The following is a 20,781-nucleotide window of genomic DNA, read 5'->3' as shown; positions in this document are numbered from 1 at the left end:
GCAGCTAATGAGAGTCCCCCCTCACAGGGAGAATTGCTAATCTTGTTTGCCCCACTGTGCATCTGGAGTCACTCCTTGTCTTTCCATGCAGTGACTCTGATTAACAACGTTCTCAATGAAACCAGATTTCAGAAAGAACGAGTCCAGAATGCCTTGGAAGAAACCACTGTGCGGCAGTGCTGACCTCCCTCACCCCCCAGCTCTAGGGCAAGGACTTGCGGGGGGGGGGGGCATGAATATTCCCTAGTTTTCAAGAGGGGAGAAAAGAAAGATGTGTGATTTCACCCCACAGTGTTTGATAAGTGGACAGGAAGTTATCAGGGTGAGTGGCCTGGCTGGGGGCTGCCTGGCAGCACTTGGAGCCAGGATTCTGGCTCAGGCTGATCAGGGAGCAGGATCATGGTTAGCAGCAGCCCCCAGACACCCCCAGCACCCAGTCCCCAGAGTCCCCGGCCAGGGACCCCGATCCCCCCCCCCCGAGCCGCCACCAGCCGCAGTGAGAGCTGGACACTGGCGAAGTGCACAGAAAATGGGGCACAATGGGGGGGGGAACAGGGAACTTCTCAGGGTTTGGGGGCGGGGGTCACGCAGGATGATGCTCTCTAGAGAGAAAGGGGCAGCACGGGGGGGTCCCCACGGGGGGGAGCGGTAAATCCGAGGGGATCTCAGCCCCCCCTTTCTCTCCTCGGGGGTCACCGGCTCTTGCCCCCCCCCCCGGCCATGTCCGGGCTGCACCGACACTTCCCACCCGCCCCTGTCCCGCGTCCCCCCCGCCCCACGCAGGGACCCCAGTGGGGCCCCAGGGAACGGACCCCGGCGCTGCGAGATGCCGGGTCCCCCCGGCCCGGACACGGGGTCAGAGTCACCGCCCGGCCCCCCCGGGCTCGCTCCGGTACCTGGAGGCTGCAGCTCCGCAGCGCAGGCGGAACCCGGGCGGGGGGGGGGTTAATGAAGGTCTCTCCCGCCGCGATCTGCGCATGCCCAGAACTCCAAGGCACAAACCCTTCTCCGGCCCCGAGAGAGGCTCCAACGGCCCGGCGCGAGCCAAGCATACCCACAGCGCACCGCGCGCGCTTGCGCTCCGGCTCCTCCTCCCTCGATGACATCACTTCCGCTCCCAGGAGAGTCCGGAACTACAACTCCCAGCATGCCCTGGGGCGCTTCCGCCCTGTCCAGCCCAGCTAAGGGAGAGGTTCAGCAGTTGAAACTGCGCATGCTCCTTGGGAGCTCCGGTGTGAGAGGGACGATAAAGCTGCTGCTGCCGCCTCCGTGTGAGCCGGTGCGTGAGAGGCCCCGGGGGGGGGGGGCGGCAGTGAGTCTCGGCCCCGGGAACCTGGGAGAAGCCTCGGAGCTGCCTCGGCCCCAGGAGCTGCAGCAGGATCCGCCCCGCTGGGAGGGGGGGGCGGAGCCTGGGGCCCGGGGGGCCCTGTGGGGGCGGAGCGAAGCCGGGGTTGCGGGGGGGGGGGGATGTTGAGCTGTCTCTGGGCAGCCAGGAAATTCCCGGGGCGGGGGGGGGGGAGTGAATTGGATCCTGTCCTTGTTTGTGCCTCTCGCCCCCGATGCAAATTCCAGGGCCGCCCGGGGGCGGGGGGGCAAGAGGGGCAATTTGCCCCGGGCTCCGCAGGGGCCCCCACGAGAGCTTTTCGGGGCCCCTGGAGCGGGGTCCTTCACTCGCTCCGGGGGGGGCCCGGAACACTCTTGTGGGGCCGGGCCCGGAGCTTCTTCTGCTCCCGGTCTTCGCCGGTGGAAGGACCCCCCGCCAGCGAATTACCGCGGAAGCGGGACCTGCCGCTGAAATGCAACTCAGTCTTCAGCGGTAATTCGCCGGCGGGGGGCCCTTCCGTTCCTGGACCCGCCGCCGAATTGTCCCAAAGAGCGGGCCCCCCACCACCGAATTACCGCCGAAGAGGGTCTTCGGGGCACTTTGGCAGCGGGTCCGGGAACAGAAGGGTCCCCCGCCGCCGAACAGGGCCGGCTCTAGACATTTCGCCGCGTGGGGGGCGCCCTGCCACTTGCCTGTCCCACGTCTCCGGTGGATCTCCCGCAGGTGTGGCTGCGGAGGGTCCGCTGGTCCCACGGCTCCAGTGGACGTGGATCAGCTGCTGCAGCCTCCATTGTGATCTGGGAGACCAGGCTTAGCAGCTGCTGCTCCCCCAGCAGGGTTCTGTGCTGGGAAGTGACCTTAATTAAAGCTGCTTCTCTACCCAGCCTAGGGGATGACTTTCTCCACCTGGTATTAGCCCCTTGGGGCAGACTTGGGCCCTGTTAATACAAATTCTGAGCCAGAGTCTCCAGGTAACTGAAAGACCTCAGGGAAAGTGCTGGGGACTAGCAAGAAAGTGTCTCTACACAACCAGCCCCTCATCATTTCTCCTCCCATTAGCAATTGCCAGGAGAAAATCCAGCCCTGGGAGAGCAAAGCCCCCAGGAATGGGACTTTCCCAGCCAAAGAGGCAGGGAGAGAGGACAGAGGAAGGAGAGACTGAAAGGGGCAGTGGGAGAAATGAGTGGGGGGAGAGAGATTTCTAGCTCTCTAGTCCACCTAGACACAGGTATTGCAGCACCCCTGGGCAGAACCACTTTCCAGTGAACAAGAGAAGGCTCAGACAGAGGAAAGCTGGTTCTTGACTCCATATTCCCCCTGCTGGGGTGTGACTGCTGTGGGGCCTGTGTCTGAGGGAATCCCCCACAGTGACTCCTTTGGTTCTGCTCTTTTCTAGTCTTGTGTTCAGAGACTTTGTTATGGGGTGAGGAGAGGGAGAAGGGAGGTAAAAAATGTGTCTGTGGGCTTAGCCTGGCAGAAGGGGCCAGGTCTACACTGTAATAAAGAGATCAAGCATGTTCCCAGCACGGCAGAGTCTAAGATTTCTGTCTGGAGGCAAAGGGCCTGGGGGAATCGTGATGTCAGATTAACTAAAACCTGTTCTGAAACCTCCACAACTGCCCTTCTTGCCTCTGCCAGCCTGCAGAATGACGTCCATGTTTCGCTCCAAGCTCATCCCAACCTTCCCATGACAGAGGGAAGAGAAATGGCTGCAGTGGAGCCAGCTCAGGTAAGGATTATTTTTTTGAGGGGGGGTTGGTGGGTTCCTACAGGAGGGAGAGGGACAGCAAATACACCGGAGATGGGAAGATTTGCACAGTCTATTTTGGGGGTTGGCACGGGGCAGGAAATGCACAGGATGGCGAGAGGGAGGGCAGGGGGTGACAAACCTGCTGGGAGTTGCTTAATAAGTGGCCTAGATTCTAGGAACAGACCCATGAGGTTCGGCGGTGGGAATGCTCTAGTTTCTGGAGCAGAAAATAACCCAGCTACATGGGACTGGGAAAACTGACCAGACTCATAATGCTGGAGCCTGACCTGACTACTCAGTGGCTGCTGTAAGATATGAAGGGGATACCCACCAGTGAGGGTTAGGGGAGATTCCCCTCCCTTCATATCCAGCTCCTCACAATGAGGAGACTGTTGGGCTTCCTACCAGGGATCTCTCCCTGGTCCCTGCTAAGGCCTCCCTCTCCTCTATCAGTCTGTGGCTAGTAGGTGTATGATGGATCTGCTGGGAGAGATAAGGGGCTCTCTCTTTGTCCCCTCACTCTGATGTTTTCTGGATGCTCTGAGCAGGGTAGGGGTGGGACTTTGTTGACTGCAATCCATCTAGGGCTTCCCTTTGGGCTTCTCTCCCCACAAATAGTGGGGCTGTGAATGGGGCAGCAGGTGTTGAGTGTTGGACTCTTGCTCTTTCAGGGGCTGGTGATCTTCGAGGAGGTGGCTGTGTATTTCACCAGGGAAGAGTGGGCTCTGCTGGATGCCACTCAGAGAGCCCTCTACTGGGATGTCATGCAGGAGAACTATGAGAATGTGACCTCACTGGGTAAGGGTTACTGTCCCCTCAGTTCTTGGAAGGGAAAACGGAGAGTTAAGGTTTACGCCAGCTCCGCAATGCCACTTCTTCTCTGCCCAGTTTCAGCATCACCCCAATATGCCAGTGACACACACATTACCAGAGACCCTCCCCTGCTGCAAAGCACTTTGGGAACAGAGCACAGAAGCCGTATCGCAGTGTCAAATATCTCCTGTTTGCTCAAGTAAAACTGAGATTTAAGTGCAGCATAATCAACAGGACAGTGAACTTGTGGAACTCCTTACCTGAGGAGGTTGTGAAGGCTAGGACTATAACAGCGTTTAAAAGAGAGCTAGATAAATTCATGGTGGTTAAGTCCATCAATGGCTATTAGCCAGGATGGGTAAGGAATGGTGTCCCTAGCCTCTGTTTGTCAGAGGATAGAGATGGATGGTAGGAGAGAGATCACTTGATCATTGCATGTTAGAGTCACTCTCTCTGGGGCGTCTGGCATTGGTCCCTGTCGGTAGACAGGATACTGGGCTAGTTGGACCTTTTTATCTGACCCAGTACGGCCGTTCTTATTTTATGTATGTATGTGTGCATTTGGTGCAAAGAGCTCCTGACCCTCAGAGACCATATGGAGGCTTTGGAGGCCAGGATGTTGGAACTGGAGGAGCTAAGGGAGGCAGAGAAGTATGTTGATGAGGCTTTCTGAGACACTACAAAATTGTCCCAACTCCGGTCAGACAGCCTCCCACACTGTTGAGGAGGATGAAAGGCCCAGGGAATGAGAGCAGTCAACGGGAGCAGAGGGAAAGCTTCTCATGGTTGGAACCCTCCTTCCAGATAGTGTTGGGGCAAGCCCTTACACTGAAGTTACCTCACCGGGGGAGGGAACTCCAGTCATTAAGAAAAGGCAGCTGTTAGTATTGGGTGATTCAATCATTAGAAACAAGGATATCTGGGTTTGTGATGACCAGGAGAACCGTATGGTGACTTGCCTGCCTGGTGCGTAGGTTGCGGATTTCTCAAGGCATCTAGATAGACTTATGTGTAGTGCTGAGGAGGAGCCAGTGGTCATAGTACATGTAGCTACCAATGACATAGGGAAGGGTAGGTGAGACGTCCTGGAGACCAAATTTAATCTGCTAGGAAAGAGACTGAAATCCAGGACCTCTATGGTGGCATTCTCAGAAATGCTCCCAGTTCCACATGCAGGGCCAGGTAGGCAGGCAGAGCTTCAGCGTCTCAATGCGTTGATGAGATGGTGGTGTAGAGAGATGGAGTTTAGATTTATTAGGAACTGGGGAAACTTTGGGGATGGAAGAGCCTGTACAGGAAGGATGGGCTCCACCTAAACCAAAGTGGATCCAGACTGCTGGCACTGAACATTAAAAAGGTTGCAGAGGAGTTTTTAAACTAAGAGATGGAGGGGGGAAAGCCAATGGCTGCAGAGGAGCACGTGGATCAGACAGAGACTTCTCTTAGAGGAAAGTGTAATGATAGAGATTTTTCTAGTTTTAGTCAGGAAGAGAGGCTGGAAGAGGATAAAGAAAAGGCCAGATCAGACGAGAAGCATTCACACACACACACAAATCTAACACATCAGAGAAGGGCAGACAAATAAACAGTAACAAGTTTTTAAAGTGCTTGTACACAAATGCTAGTAGTGTAACTAATAAGATGGGTGAATTAGAGTGCCTCGTGTTAAGAGGATATTGACATAATAGGCATCACAGAAACCTGGTGGAGTGGGGACAATCAATGGGACACAATCATTCCAGGGTACAAAATATATCGGAAGTACAGAGCAGGTCATACTCGGGGGATGGAGAGGGGAGTGGCACTGTATGTTAAAGAAAATGTAGACTCAAATGAAGTAACAATCTTAAATGAAACTGCATGTTCCATAGAATCTCTATGGATAGTAATTCCATGCTCTAATAAGAATATAACAGTAGGAATCTATTATTGACCATCTGTCAAAGACAGTGATAGTGAGGATGAAATGCAAAGAGAGATTAGAGAATCTATCAAAATAAAGAACTCCATAATAGTGGGGGATTTCAATGATCCCCATATTGACTGGGTCCATGTCACCTCAGGACAAAATGCAGAAACAAAATTTCTCGATACTCTAAATGACTGTTTCTTGGAGCAGCTGGTACAAGAACCCGCAAGGGGAGAAGCAGCTCTCCATTTAGTTATGAGTGGAGCGCAGGATCTTGTCCAAGAGGTAACTATAACACCGCTTGGAAATAGTGATCATCATATAACAAAATATAACATTCCTGTGGTGGGAAAAACAGCTCAACACTGTGGCATTTAATTTCAGAAAGGAGAACTATGCAAAAATGAGGGGGTTAGTTAAACAGAAATTAAAAGTTACAGTGACTAGAGTGAAATCCCTGTAAGCTGCATGGGTGCTTTTCACAGACACAATATTAGAGGCCCAACTTAAATGTATACCCCAAATTAAAAAACACAGCAAAAGCACTAGAAAGGGCCACTGTGGCTTGGCTTAATCATGTAAAAGAAGCAGTGAGAGATAAAAAGGCATCTTTTAAAAGGTGGAAGTCAAATCCTAGTGAGGTGTATATAGAAGGGAGCATAAGTACTGCCAAATTAAGTGTAAAAATGAATAAGAAAACCCAAAAAGGAGTTTGAAGAACAGCTAGCCAAAAATTCAGAAGGTAATAACAAAAAGTTTTAAGTACATCAAAAGCAGGAAGTTTGCTAAACAACCAGTGGGGCCCCTGGATGATTGAAATACAAAAAGAGCCCTTAAAGACGATAAAGTCATTGCAGAGAAAATAAATGCATTCTTTGTTTCAGTCTTCACGGCTGAGAATGTTAGGGAGATTCCCAAACCTTTTGTGGGTGACAAATCTGAGGAATTGCCACAGATTGCAGTGTCGCTAGAGGAAGTTTTGGAACTAATTGATAAACTTAACTGTAACAAGTCACCGGAACCAAATGGTATTTACCCTAGAGCTCTGAAGGAACTCAAATGTGAAATTGGGGAACTATTAGCTATGGTTTGTAACTTGTCTTTTAAATCAGCTTCTGTACCTAATGACTGGAAGATTGCTCATGTAACACCAATATTTAAAAAGGGCTGTAGAGGCAATCCTGGCAATTACTGACCGGTCAGTTTAACATCTGTGCCAGGCAAATTAGTTGAAACAGTAGTAAAGAATAAAATTATCAGGCACATAGAAGAACAGAAATTGTTGGGCAAAAGTCAACATGGTTTCTGTAAAGGGAAATCATGTCTTACTAATCTATTGGAGTTCTTTGAAGGTGTCAACAAACATATGGACAAGGGGGATCTAGTGGACATAGTGTACTTAGATTTCCAGAAAGCCTTTGACGAGGTCTCTTACGAAAGGCTCTTAGATAAATTAAGTTATCATTGGATAAGAGGGGAGATCTTTTCATGAATTGAGAACTAGTTAAAAGACAGGGAACAAAGGGTAGGAATAAATGGTAAATTTTCAAAATGAAGAGGAGTAGCTAGTGGTGTTCCCCATGGGTCAGTCGTAGGACCAATCCTATGCAACTTATTTATAAATGATCTGGAGAAAGGGGTAAACAGTGAGATGGCAAAGTTTGCAGATGATACTAAACTGCTCAAGATAATTAAGGCCAAAGCAGACTGTGAAGAACTTCAAAAAGATTTCACAAAACCAAGTGATTGGGCAACAAAATGACAAATGAAATTTAATGTGGAGAAATGTAAAGTAATGCACGTGGGAAAAAATAACCCCAAGTATATATACAATATGACGGGGGCTAATTTAGCTACAACTAATCAGGAAAAAGATCTTTTTGTCATTGTGGGAAGTTCTCTGAAGACATCCAGCAGTGTGCAGCAGAAGTCAAAAAAGCAAACAGGATATTAGGAATCCTTTAAAAAGGGTTAGACAATAATACAGAGAATATCTTATTCCCCTTTTATAAATCAATGAAAATGACTCATTTAGACCCCATCATTTTATATATCTATTTAGGATTATGTTTTCCAATGGGCTGCACTATGTGCTACCCTGACATCTAGTCCTACTGAGATCCTACATTCAACGATATCCCTGCCTTTCCTGTTCCCTTTCTCCACTGAGTCCCACGCTTCCCTGGGACTCTCTCTTTGTCTCTGGACCTGTCTGTCAGCAAGAAGCAGAGCTAGAGAGACTTGCCGTCTGTCTGGAGACTTCGATTTTTGGGATGTGGATTTATTTTCTGTGTGTTTTAGGAGACTTTGAAATTGAGTGTCTGTGACATTAAGCATAGTACAATCTGGAGTGTTGAACAGCTGTGTCCCCTCAGTTCCCCAGGCTGGGGTGCCTTTTACACTGCTCCACTGTGAGACTAGCCACTCCAGGGCAGTTAACACACAGTCTCCAGCATGTAACTTACTGCCAGCTACACAGTGTTGGGTGCTGCTAGTCAGTGACTCCCGAATTACAGTACCCCACAGGAGAACCCCAGAAAATTCTCTGCTCCCAGACATGTGCATCTTGTCCTGTCCAGCACATTACTGAACAATGGGAGCTCATCTGAAATCTTATTTCATATATGGAAAATGACATGCACCAGGGTTGTTGTTCCAAATGGAGTTTTCAACACACTTTAATCCAACCACACTGGTTAGATAAAACAATAAACTAAGATTGTTAACTACTGGGGAATAAACAAAAGATTTTCAGTGACTACAAGTAATGAGGCATAAAAGTCAGACTTGTTTACAAAAGAAATGCAAGAGAAAACGCAAACTAATGTTTAACTTAACAAGCTAAACCGGATGTAAAACGAATGTTTCTCTCACCATGTGCTGAGACAGGCTGGCTTTCCTTTCAGCCAGGAATCCCTCTAACCTGCCCCTGCTGCCCACATTCAGTTCTTCAGGAGATGTCATAAGCAGAGGGAAAGAGAAGAGAGTGTCTCATGCATTTTCCTCACCTCTTTTTTTATAATTCAGTCCTTTGTACTAGAAACAAATTCAGTTCTCAGCTGAGTCATGGTGACAGCCTGTCGTAGATAGGAGCTTCAAGTGGTCTCTGTGATGGAATGTACATGACTTCTTCACACCTTCCCCCTCCTGAAGAATGGCTGTTTGACCAGCTGTTTGCCTTGCTGTCTCTGAAGAACTTAGGGTTAGGGTTGCAACTTTTTCAGTAATATCATACCATAAAATCACATCACTTTACATACAATGTTGTTATTCATTTTAAGGAGGGTATTCAGTAGATTGTCTTTTCAAATGTTACCTCACAAGCCATACAGTGATAAATGAAGGGGAAGGGAGGGATCTACCTTTTATAAACACCCAGCCAGCCAGATTGCTGTAAAATCCTTGTTGGTGTGATTTCTCTGCTTGCTTTACCTGTAAAGGGTTAACAAGCCCACAGGTAAAAGAAAAGGAGTGGGCACCTGACCAAAAGAGCCAATGGAAAGGCTTGAACTTTTTTAAATGGGACAGTAACTTTCCCTTTGTCTGTTGTTCTCCAGAGAAGTCGACACAGAGTAGCAATGCTGTGTATGGCTTGAAGCAGGTTTGAAAATTCATCTTCCATACCTAGAAGAAATGATTTGGACAGAGAATGTTTAGACAGACACAATCAGGTTTATATTTTTTATTGTGGCTTTTGGAGCTCCTCTGTGCTATCCCAGATGCTTCTGTTTGCTTCTAAGCTTTAAGCTGAACCCCCAAGAAAGCTATTTTGAGTGCGTGCAAAAATTGTTTCTAGCCGAAGCCTAAGTTCCAGATGTATTGTTTTCCTTTTCAATTTTAATAAAATTTACCTCTTTTAAGAACAGGATTGGATTTATGGTGTCCTAAGAGGTTCGTGTATGTTGTTGATTATCTGGTAACCACAGCTAATTTCCTTTGTTTTCTTTCTCAGCTCTTTCCCGGAGGGGAGGTGAAAGGGCTTGAGGGCACCCCAGAAGGAAGAATTCTCAAGTGCTCCTTCCTGGGTCCAAGGGTTTGGAGTTTTTTGAATTTGGGTGGTGGCAGCATTTACCGAGCCAAGGTCAGAGAAAAGCTGTAACTTTGGGGGTTTAATACAAGCCTAGAGTTGCACAAATTAATTTTTAGAATCCTGGCGGGCCCCCACTTTCTGCACTCAGAGTGACAGAGTGGAGATTCAGCCCTGACACATACTATGAACAAAATTGATCATAATTTTCTAGAAGAGTGAACATAGGGGCACAGACTTGCACAGTGTCTGTCTGTGTGTTCCTAACATATATGTGGGTATTTCAGTCCCTCACAAGAAAGGTGTTCGGCATCTTCAAACACCTGGGGAACCGGTCCTGGGAATTCACTGGTTCATACAGTGTCACTTAATAGAATTGAGAGACACTTTATATTATTTTTTTATAAATACCAATATGATGAAATTGCAATGAATCATGCTAGATATGCCATGTAAGGTGTCAATGAAAATGTTATGATTTTCCTCATTTGATAATCTTGTTTCTATCTTTGTATTGTGAGTTATAGATATGTAGGGTATGTCTGTATTCCAGACTTGTGTAGGTTTTCTGAGTGACACCCCCAGACATATTGGCATCAGCACTGCCCAGCCTGTTCAATGGCCCATCCGGGGTCATCAGCTGTACAATGAACCCATGGAAAGGATCAAGGGGATACACCTATTGAGTCAGCAAGACATGCAGGGGTATGCCTATGTACTGAGACCTCCAAGGCTTTTCCATGCCATGTGCTGTGAAGCTTGTGTTTGAGACACAGGAAGTAGAAGCCACTTGGCAAAAGGAGGCTGCTAGGGGCCGTGTGCTGGGAGAGCAGCTGAACCCTGATTAGGGGGTGGGGCTTACCTGATTAGGGGTCCTATAAAAGTAGCCAGCCAGTCAGGCAGTGGCACAGGAGCCAGCAAACAGAGCTGGGAACAGGGGAGTTTCAGAGGGAGTTTACAGGGGGAGACGAAGACAGAGGAACCCACAGGCTAGTTAAGGGAGTGGGTGGTGGTTTGCCAGTGTTCCGGTGCCTCTTGGGGGGGTTTCTGTTGTGTGTCTTGGATTACCAGGCACTAGGTGGGAAGGCTGTGACTGATACAGAGGCAGCAGTGAAAGACACAATGAGGATGACTGGATGTGTATCATAACCTTAGTCCCAGATTTGGACCTTAGCGTCCAAAATATGGGGGTTAGCATGAAAACCTCCAAGCTTAGCTACCAGCTTGGACCTGGTACTTGCTGCCACCACCCAAAAAATTAGAGTGTTTTGGGGCACTCTGGTCCCCCGGAAAAACCTTCCCTGGGGACCCCAAGACCCAAATCCCTTGAGTCTCACAACAAAGGGAAATAATCCTTTTTCCCTTCCCCCCTCCAGGTGCTCCTGGAGAGATACAGACACAAGCTCTGTGAATCCAAACAGAGTGACTCCCCCTCTCCGTTCCCAGTCCTGGAAACAAAAAGTACTTTCCTCTTCACCCAGAGGGAATGCAAAATCAGGCTAGTAAATCCAACACACACAGATCTCCCCCCTGATTTCTTCCTCCCACCAATTCCCTGGTGAGTACAGACTCAATTTCCCTGAAATAAGGAAAAACTCCAACAGGTCTTAAAAGAAAGCTTTATATAAAAAGAAAGAAAAATACATACAAATGGTCTCTCTGTATTAAGGTGACGAAATACAGGGTCAATTGCTTAAAAGAATATTGAATAAACAGCCTTATTCAAAAAGAATACAAATCAAAGCACTCCAGCACTTATATTCATGCAAATACCAAAGAAAAGAAACCATATAACTTACTATCTGAACTCTTTGTCCTTACACTTAGAAACAGAAGATTAGAAAGCTTCTCCAAAGCTCAGAGAAAGCAGGCAGACAGAAAACAAAGACCTCAGACACAAACTTCCCTCCACCCAGAGTTGAAAAAAATCCGGTTTCCTGATTGGTCCTCTGGTCAGGTGCTTCAGGTGAAAGAGACATTAACCCTTAGCTATCTGTTTATGACAGCAACATACCAAAACTTTTAACAGAGAGGAGGGAAAGGTGATGGCCACATAATGGGGCCAGTATGTATGACAACATGGTTTTTTTATGTGGGATGACTCTGAAGATTGACTGATCTCCACTCCTTTGGATTTGAAGAGATGTTTAGTTGTGCGCTTAGGAACCTATCAGGCTGAAGCAATTTTATGGATGGTGACACTACGATTGAAGGGTTTTTTAATGTTGTAGAAATTGTTAAAAACACTTAGCTTAAACTGGAACTGCCTGTTATTAAAGGCTGGTTTCCTCACCTCAGTTCCATAAGCTCTGCTAGAAACATGCTGGGTTCTCTCCTGCCTCAGCGGGAACTACAGGGAATCGTCCCCTGCTGCCCTTGGCTCCAGGCTGATTTTTCTGGGGAGGGGACGTGGAATTGATTTGTTCGCTGTTGAGAAGGGAGCCGGGCCAGTTCTCAGGGAACGAGAACTCCCAGCATCTTCCCAGCCCAGCCCAGGTGGCTGCCCTGTCCCAGCCTCTGTTCCCCTGGGGTCCCTGCATGTTTGACTCTAGAGCAGGCCGGGAGCAGCAGCTGAGGCAGAGGACAACCTGGGCCAGGGAGATAAGGAGTTTAGCAAGCAAAAAAGGTAAAATGGCAGTGGAGTATTGCCTTGGACTCGACGGTATTTCTCCATTGGTCTGTCTGCTTTGGGGCAGGGACAAGAACACGTCCTGCTGCATTTGTTATTTCAAAGGGTGGTTTAGGATTTTCATTCTCACACATGGTGCACAAAGCAGGACTCAACCTTTGGCGTAAACTAAACAAGCTGCTCACAGATTCTGGCAGCCACAATGAGCATTTGCTGTGAGAGCTCAGACCTTCCCCTGTCCCAGAGGAAAGGGGTCACCTGTGTGGGGACTGGACCACTGACCTACCCACACCTAACTCCCAAACTTTCAGTAACTCTGTTATCAGTGCCTGTGAGTGTTATTTAAACCATAAGAAAAACCACACTGGGCTAGACCAAAGGTCTATCTAGGTCTGAATCTTGTCTTCTGACAGTAGCCAATAGCAGGTGCCCTAACAACCAATCAACAGGGCACCACTAGGAGTTGAACCCAAAATCTCTTGTTTATGAAGCAGCTGCTTTAGCCAGCTAAGCCATGGCACGTGTGGGTGGCTGAAATACAGTGTCTGCCCACACCTGACTCCCTGCCGTCACCACTGGGGCCTGACAAGCTTTGCTTGTGTTTGGATTCTGCAAAGCAGAGGAGCAGGTGACGTTTTCCTTACAAGTTGTGTGTGTGAGTGAATCTTTGGCCAAGTCTGCACTACAAAGTTGTTTCAGCAGAATTATATTGTTCAAGTGTGTGAAAAACACACAACCTTACCTCGGTAGGCAGCTTGTGGCTGGTGTACACACTGCAATGCCATGTCCCAAACTCCCTCCCTGAGTCTTCCCCCTGCATCCCCTGCACCCCAACCCCCTGTTCCAGCCCAGAGCCTGCATCTCATGCACCCAAATTCCCTCCCAGAGCCTTAGGCAGAGCTGGGGGGTGGGGAGAGGGGAACGGGCAGGACTTGGACCCATTCTGGGCATCACCAAAAGTTATATAAACGTGGCAACCCTGAGCTGGAGCCGCAGTCACTGCACATCTCTTGCCTTCCAGGAGGGGACTCTGTGGGGCAGGGCTCTGCTGGGGCTTTATTCCTTCCTTTAACCACCCTGGAAGTATGAACAGGGAGAGAATTTGTTCTTCTTTTCTGTGCAGAACATGGGAAGGCAGCTGGATTATTGCCAGGGCTGTAATAAAACCCGAGCTAGCAGAGGATGGTTTCAGTCCATACACCTCTGGGTTATGGGCCCAGCTTGCTCCCGCTGCACCACTCCACTGTGGGGGGAGCAGGGGCATCCTGCAGGATGTGTTCCCAGTGCAGCTCCCAAGCTGTGTCCTGGCGAGCGGTGCCCAGGGGATTTAGACACTTTAGAGGCAGGTGATTGACACGGGCTGGGTCCCAGCTCCAGTGCTGAACTGAAACGTGCTCCCTGCATTCTCAGCCGGGGGCTCCTTGGGCTGATGGTTCAGCAGCACCAGCCCCTGCCCCTGCTTTTCCCCTGGGGAGACCCAGTCCCTCTTCTGCCCCCTCCAGGATGAGGCGGGTCCCCGCTTCCCCACGTGTCCCAACCCCCCTGCGTGGGGCCCGGGGGCAGGGCCAGACCCGGGAAGGAGGCGCCCCTTCCTGCCCCCCCACTGGCTCCTGCCCCTGAGTGCCGGCAGCAGGGCCATGGTTGGGGCTGGGAACGCAGCCCGGAGGCTGCTCCAGCCCTGCAGCTCGCAGGGCGGGCAGGGACACGCATGGGGGGACACGCTCCTGCCGGGAGGGGTCAGGCCCAGCTGCCTGGTTCGCCCCCTGCCCAGAGAGGGTCCCCGAGCTCCCCGTGGCTGGAGTGGGGCTGCGGGGGGCCAGTGACCCAGGCCGGCGGGGCGGAGCAGCCCCTGCTCCTGGGAAGCCCTGGAGCGGCTGGGTCGGGAGCTGCAGGAGGGGCCAGGAGCGTGGCTTGGCTGCAGAGCTCGGAGCCCAGGCTGGGCCCGGGAGCCGGGGGGGATCTGGGGTGTCAGAGTCGGGATGGCAGAGGCGTAGCGAGCGTCCTCCGTACCCTCCGACCGGAGGGGGCCCCGCAAAAAAGGGGGCCCCTAAAAGTGGCAAAAAAATGTAAGGTATAACTAGGTAAGTGACATTTATTGATGCTATTGCACAATCCATGTCTGTTTTACTGACAAAACCGTGAAGTCATTATGATACATCATAATGCTATTGGCTACATCAGTTGTCTGTCGGTCAGCTTCAAATTTTAGTTGGACCCATTCAAAGAATGTGTATTTGTATTCATAATGGCGGTCGGCGAATAAATGTTATTAATTTAGTTGTTTAGTTTTTTATCATTTCCAACGCAGAAGCGTGCTTTGTGATGTCTAAGAGAATGTATAAGAGCAGAGCTAGTAAACGAAAGGCAGCAAAAGGTGCCGAGAAGGAACATGAGTAAATTCCAAAGTTGTCAATGTATTTTGCGCTGCAATCCAACGTACAGGTGCAGGCACGTGAAACGGACAGCGCTAGCAGCGACGAATCGTATCCAGAAGTGCTTCAAGTGAGGTTGAAGGTGAAGCCAGTTGTTCTACCAAACAAACTGTGACAGATATTCCAGCTGCTGCCGGGAAAGAAGTATCTGAATCTGAACCACTGACTGATGATCCAGGAGACTGGCCGTCTATAATATCGGACAGGCAAGTGTGTGACATTGTTGCACGTGGCCTATCGCAGCAGAATGAAAGTTACGAATTTCCATTTAATGAGGAAAGACGGAGGTTCACAAGTACTCATTTCTATCGAACCATGGCAAATGGCGAGAAAATAAGACTTTCATGGTTAATGTACTCAGTTCAGAAAGATGCCATTTTCTGTTTTTGTTGTAAATTATTTGGCACTGGTGACATACCACTACGTCGTGGAACATCTGCTTGGAAAGCACTGTCAAAAAGACTTCAGCAGCATGAAACAGGCAAAGGTCACCAAGACTGTATGGTGAAATGGTTTGATCTTCGGTCAGGCATAGTAAACCGTACATCTATTGACCAACTCGAATTGCAGGCTTTTTTGAAAGAAAGAGATTTCTGGAGAAATGTTGTCAAACGCATGGTTGACGTCATTATTTTCTTGTCCGAAAGAAACTTGGCATTTTGAGGAAGTAATGAAAAGCTCGGCGATTCTTCGAATGGCAACTTTTTGGGACTGTTCGAATTGCTTGCAAAGTATGATACTGTCCTCAGCGAACTTTTACAGAGGATTAAGAAGGCAGAGACACATGCACAGTACCTCAGTCCACAGATCCAAAATGAACTGATTCAACTTGTTGCCAGTAACATTCAAGAGGCCAACATAGCACAGCTTAAAAAAGCAAAATATTATTCAGTTATTTTGGACTGTACTCCCGACATGAGTACATGAAGTACATGAAGAACAGATGTCTGTGGTGTTACACTTTGTTGAATGCAACAGTGAAGATGGTGTCAATATTCGTGAAGCGTTTGTTGGTTTTCTTAATGTTCATGGTACAGCTGGCGAGGGCTTATTGAAAGCGTTTCTTGAAAAGACAAACAACTTAGGAATAGACATTGCTGACATGAGAAACCAAGCTTATGATAACGGCACAAATATGAGAGGAAAGAATAAAGGAGTTCAAGCCCGCGTGCTAGAAATAAATGACCGTGCCTTGTATGTACCATGTGGAGCTCACACTTGGAATCTTGTGATCTCAGACGCGGCATAGTCATCGAAATATGCCATTGACTTTTTCGGTCTGATTAACAGAATATACGTTATCTTTTCTTCTTCACCTTCACGTTGGGATATACTTCAAGAACATATGCCAATATCTGTTAAAGGGTTATTGGACACACGTTGGGAGTCGAGAATTGATGCTTTGAAGCCATTGCGTTATCACCTTGAAGAATTGTGCAATGCTTTGTCATCTTTGCGAGAATATGCGCTCGAAAAGAAAGATGGCAATACAGCAACAGATGCCAGTGCGCTTTTAGACCATGTTACTACGTGGCCTTTTGTTCTGACTGTGTACACGTGGTACGATATACTATTTCACTTCAATAAAACCAGCAAATTAATTCAGTCGCCAGATGTGTCAATTGACGTACTGCAGGCAGAAGTCGGTGTTACAATGAAGTATCGAAATAAGGATATAACTCTGTGGTCACAAATGCACGTGAAATAGCAGAGCATATGGGTATTGAGCAGGTGTTTCCAGAAACCAGGGTGCAACGTAAGAAGAGAATGTTTGAGTACGAATGTGCTGATGATTCCAGTCGTCTTTCTGCCGAAGAAAAATTCAAATCGCAGTTCTTTCTTGTTCTCACTGATCAGGCCATATCTTCTGTTTCGTCATGATTTGACCAACTTGTGGAGTGGTATAAGTTGTTTGGATTTCTGTACAACGCTAACAGCCTGAAGCAGTGTCACAGAGAAAATGAACTGGAGAATCACAGCAAAAATTTTGAAAGAAAAATGGGAGACATTGATGCCAACGAACTCATAATGGAATAGAATCGTTTTATGTCATCGAGAAAGAGAGAGGACTTGTCACGGCAAACAATTTTTTAACGTACATATACAAGAACAGCCTTCAGGAGATATATCCGAATCTTTGCATTTGCATCAGAATTCTTCTGACCACACCAGTTACTGTCGCTGGTGCTGAAAGGAGCTTCAGCAGAATGAAACTGATCAAGAATATCCTGCGCTCAACCATGACAGATGACAGGCTTTCTGTGCTTGCAGTTATCTCAACTGAAAACAAGATTGCCAGATCTCTGCACTATGACACATTGATAAACCAATTTGCGTAGAACAAGGCTTGAAAGAAGCGCTTTGCGTAAATATGGAATACATGTACACTGTAGGCCTATGTATACATAATATGAACCCTGCATATTGTATAAAATAAATACCGCATTTCAGTTTCTGCATTGTAAGGGGCCCCGGACATATGTTCGGAGGGGGCCACGTTCTTTGTTGCTACGGCCCTGGGTGTTTATTTGCTATGGCTATGGTTTCTATGACAAAACCTGTGACTTTTATATTCCCAAATTGACTCTCATAAATAGTCAAGCATTGTGTCATTGCTGCTAGCCTAATGCTCAGCATGTCCAAAGGATAAATACAGTGCAACTAGGATGTGGGTAGGTATTGATTAACTTGTTGCTCTCTATGTTCTTGCTTCTACTAACACATATGTCTAGACCTGCAGGACTCCTGCTATTTAACCTGTCAGCCATCATAATGCTTTAGTCCAGTCTCTGTCTTGCACAGAAATTGCCACTGGTAGTAAAATCCCTGGCATGAACAGTGGGGATTAAAGAAAGAGTCACTTCTGAGCCAAATATCAGTTTGAACTCCTCCCGCAGGAGTCGCAAGGTTACTTATCGTTCCACAGGATTAAATGCCCGAAAAAATCACGAATCCCACATGGGAATTATCCTTTATCATACTCAGCTACCCTTTCATTTTATTGCTGTATTTTATTTTATTTATTTATATATATTTATAATATAATGTATATGTTTTAATTTGAGGTTATGCTTTATATGTTATTTATTTAAATAAAATTCTGTAAGTTAAATTCACCTCTATCAATACTCTGTTGTTTGGGTTAAAATAGAGCCCTTGCACAACCTACCTGAGCAGATAACTCCTGCATCGTTGGAGTGTGCACAATTATGCTGGCCCCATCCTCTGGAAGGACAGGTCCACAAACTGGATTCAATTCCAGAGCAGTTCATATTGGCCAGCCAGATCTGCCCAGCTCCTTCCCCATAATGAGCAGAGACAGTTGCACTGATGGCGTGTCCACATCCCAGTTGTTTGCAAATGACATTGGAGTCCAACAGATCCCAGGAATCATCACAGACTGTTCCCCAGATGCCACTGTAATAAATTTCCACTCTCCCAGAGCAATGATCTGCACCATTTACCAGTCTGATCTGTTTGCGTTCTGTAAAGATAAATGCCAGCTATTAATGTGTCATTGTTAGAGAACTGGAGGATGTCTGAAAAATTTCAAAAATAAAATGCCAGAGTAAGAGACACTGACATTGTCAGCAATTCCTTACTGTGCTGTCTCAGATGTGGAGATTGTTATTCAGGGACTCATCTCCATCAGAAGTCGCATTTCTTTACCCTTTTCAGGCCTGTTCATCTTTCAGACTTCGACCGGGGTTAAAAGTGACGCTATGTGTTTGTTGTGGCCATGACTTCTGGGACAAAATCCATGATATTTTTCCCCATAAATAATGCTCTGTCATTCTGGGCATCCTGATACTGAGCAAGACTTAGGCATAAATTTTGGCTCTCTACCTGTTCAGTGCAGTGTGGTAAGTGATTTTTAAAACTTTTAAACCATTTTTCCTTTCAAATAAAAAAGTTACTGTCTCATAATTTACCAAAACAATTTGATACAATATTATGTGCCATGAATTTTCCTTTTTCTTTGATTTTTTGACAAAAATGGTTACTTTTGTGTATTTCTGATTTCAAACATTTAGCCTTAGTTACATGTTTTTTCCACATCTCCACACTGCAGCTGCTTGCATACCAAATTGTTGTTATTAGTATCCCACCAATTATCTGGGACATTGCCTACATTTCATGTGCAGAAATCTTGACTCTCTCATCACATGGATTATGCTAGTCAAACTCTCTCCGCAGTTCAGAATCACTTATGCTCTGGAATGATGTTATCCACTGAATAAAACCCACTACGATATTTTAGAAATTAGGAGATCTATGCATAAGTATGAAATTATAACTGGTTAAACAAGAGTTTGCAGTACTCTATGCACTGCATTACTAAAAGGGACAGCCAGTGTTCAAGGTATACATTTGTCTTTTGAATAGAGTGTTGAGGGATTCAAGTACAGTACATTCCACGGGCTAGATGACTGTTATCCAAGGATTCCAAAGGAAATAAAGAATGAAATAGTGGAATTACTGACAAATTTATGCCCTATTCTTAAACAACTGTTATTAGAACATCACTATCATGGTGTCTGTTTAAAAAAATAAGAACAAAATGGAGACACTCTTGGTGGGGAAGTTAATAGGGGAACTTAAGCTTTCAGTTTTCCCCAAGGCGTTCTGCAGCTGTGATATATTTTTTGTTGCTATAGAGTATGCAGACTGACATAGCTTTGTCTATGTATTGGCAGGGAGTAGACCTAATCTTACATGTTTTGTTATGTGCTATTTTTGGTCTTGCTTAAGAGGAGTTTAGATTTACATGGGTGGTTTAGGATCTATATACCAGTGTATGCACACTTATTCTTGGGAGGGTGCATGCCTTTTCGTGTTTTTAAATCTAGAATTACTTCTTTATTATTATTTGCATTCTGTTGGCTCAGTAATAGGTATGGGCAGGAAACCATTTTCCACAAAATATTTCAAGATTTTGACATTTTTCCTTTTCTGTGTTGGGATGAAACAGAAACCTTTTGAAGTTTTTCACAAAAAATCAGAGCAAGAGCAAGTGAGATAAAGAAAATAGCTTCAAAACAGCCAATGGTTTGGGTGCCCACTGAGCATGTTGGTGGTCCAGGTTCAAGTCCCTTGTCCAATAAATATTTCATTATTTAACAGAAAGTGGGAAAGCTCCAATAGGAGAGATGAAGAAAGCCAGTAACAAGGTGATTAGGGCATGTACCTGGGATGTGAGTGTGACCGTGGTCCAAGTCCTTTGTCTGAATCAGGCTATTGGAAATTCTGGGTGAAATCATTTAGCTGAAACTGCTATTTTCCCACAACCAGTTTCAGTTTCAACAAAATGGTATTTTCTGGAGAGAACTTTTTTTATTTTTTGAAAAATTTGCAATCAGCAGCCTATGTTGGACTTTATATTAAATTTTTTAGTATGTATTTACCCTGTTTTGGACATGTGTAAGCAGATACATTCTCCATTTGTATCATATTTTTAATACTTTTTTATAACAGAGACAGAAACATAAAAATGAGAAGTCTAAGAATGCACCTTTGTTTAGAAACCCATACAGCTAATGGTATACATAAATGATGGTTGCTTGGGTGTCTTAACTCTGCATTACTGCATCAAATTATCAAATTTAGATTCCTTATATAACCTTAATTCTGAATTTCTTGGGCTTGAAATGCTTACGTTTGTAATAATTACAGATTTTCACGTTTAATTTACTGATATGTACTCTCAACCTGAACTCTGCTTAAAGAGTGAATATGCGGCAGGTTCAGAAGCTAAAATAGATTTTAATAAGGCTTTTGATACAGTCTCACATGACCTTCTCATTAACAAAGTAGGGAAATACAAGCAAGATGGAGCTACTACAAGGTGAGTGCATAACTGGTTGGAAAACTGTTCCCAGAGAGTAGTTACCAGAGGT

At 46.6% G+C, this 20,781-nt stretch overlaps 2 protein-coding genes across 8 annotated transcripts in view; one reads left to right on the top strand and one right to left on the bottom strand.

The window, feature by feature from the left end:
- LOC127048477 (putative zinc finger protein 75C) overlaps window positions 1-1,274 on the bottom strand; it is a 36,578-nt gene extending 35,304 nt beyond the window's left edge. For 4 of the 7 annotated variants that reach the window (XM_050948348.1, XM_050948350.1, XM_050948351.1 and 1 more), the window contains exon 1: window positions 897-1,274. In XM_050948348.1, coding sequence (XP_050804305.1) covers window positions 897-1,106 — 210 coding nt within the window. In that variant the 5' untranslated portion in view covers window positions 1,107-1,274. The remainder of the gene's footprint in view (window positions 1-896) is intronic. The other 3 variants (XR_007773674.1, XR_007773676.1, XR_007773675.1) reach the window with 1 other exon arrangement.
- The window catches only part of LOC127048433 (zinc finger protein 883-like), a 291,005-nt gene that overhangs the window by 90,717 nt on the left and 179,507 nt on the right, over window positions 1-20,781 (top strand). The window lies entirely within an intron of this gene.

Source organism: Gopherus flavomarginatus, chromosome 3, assembly GCF_025201925.1.
Source record: "Gopherus flavomarginatus isolate rGopFla2 chromosome 3, rGopFla2.mat.asm, whole genome shotgun sequence".
Classification (NCBI taxonomy): Eukaryota; Metazoa; Chordata; order Testudines; family Testudinidae; genus Gopherus; species Gopherus flavomarginatus.
The sequence above is the reverse complement of the archived record's forward strand: the minus strand, read 5'-3'. Positions and strand labels throughout refer to the sequence as shown.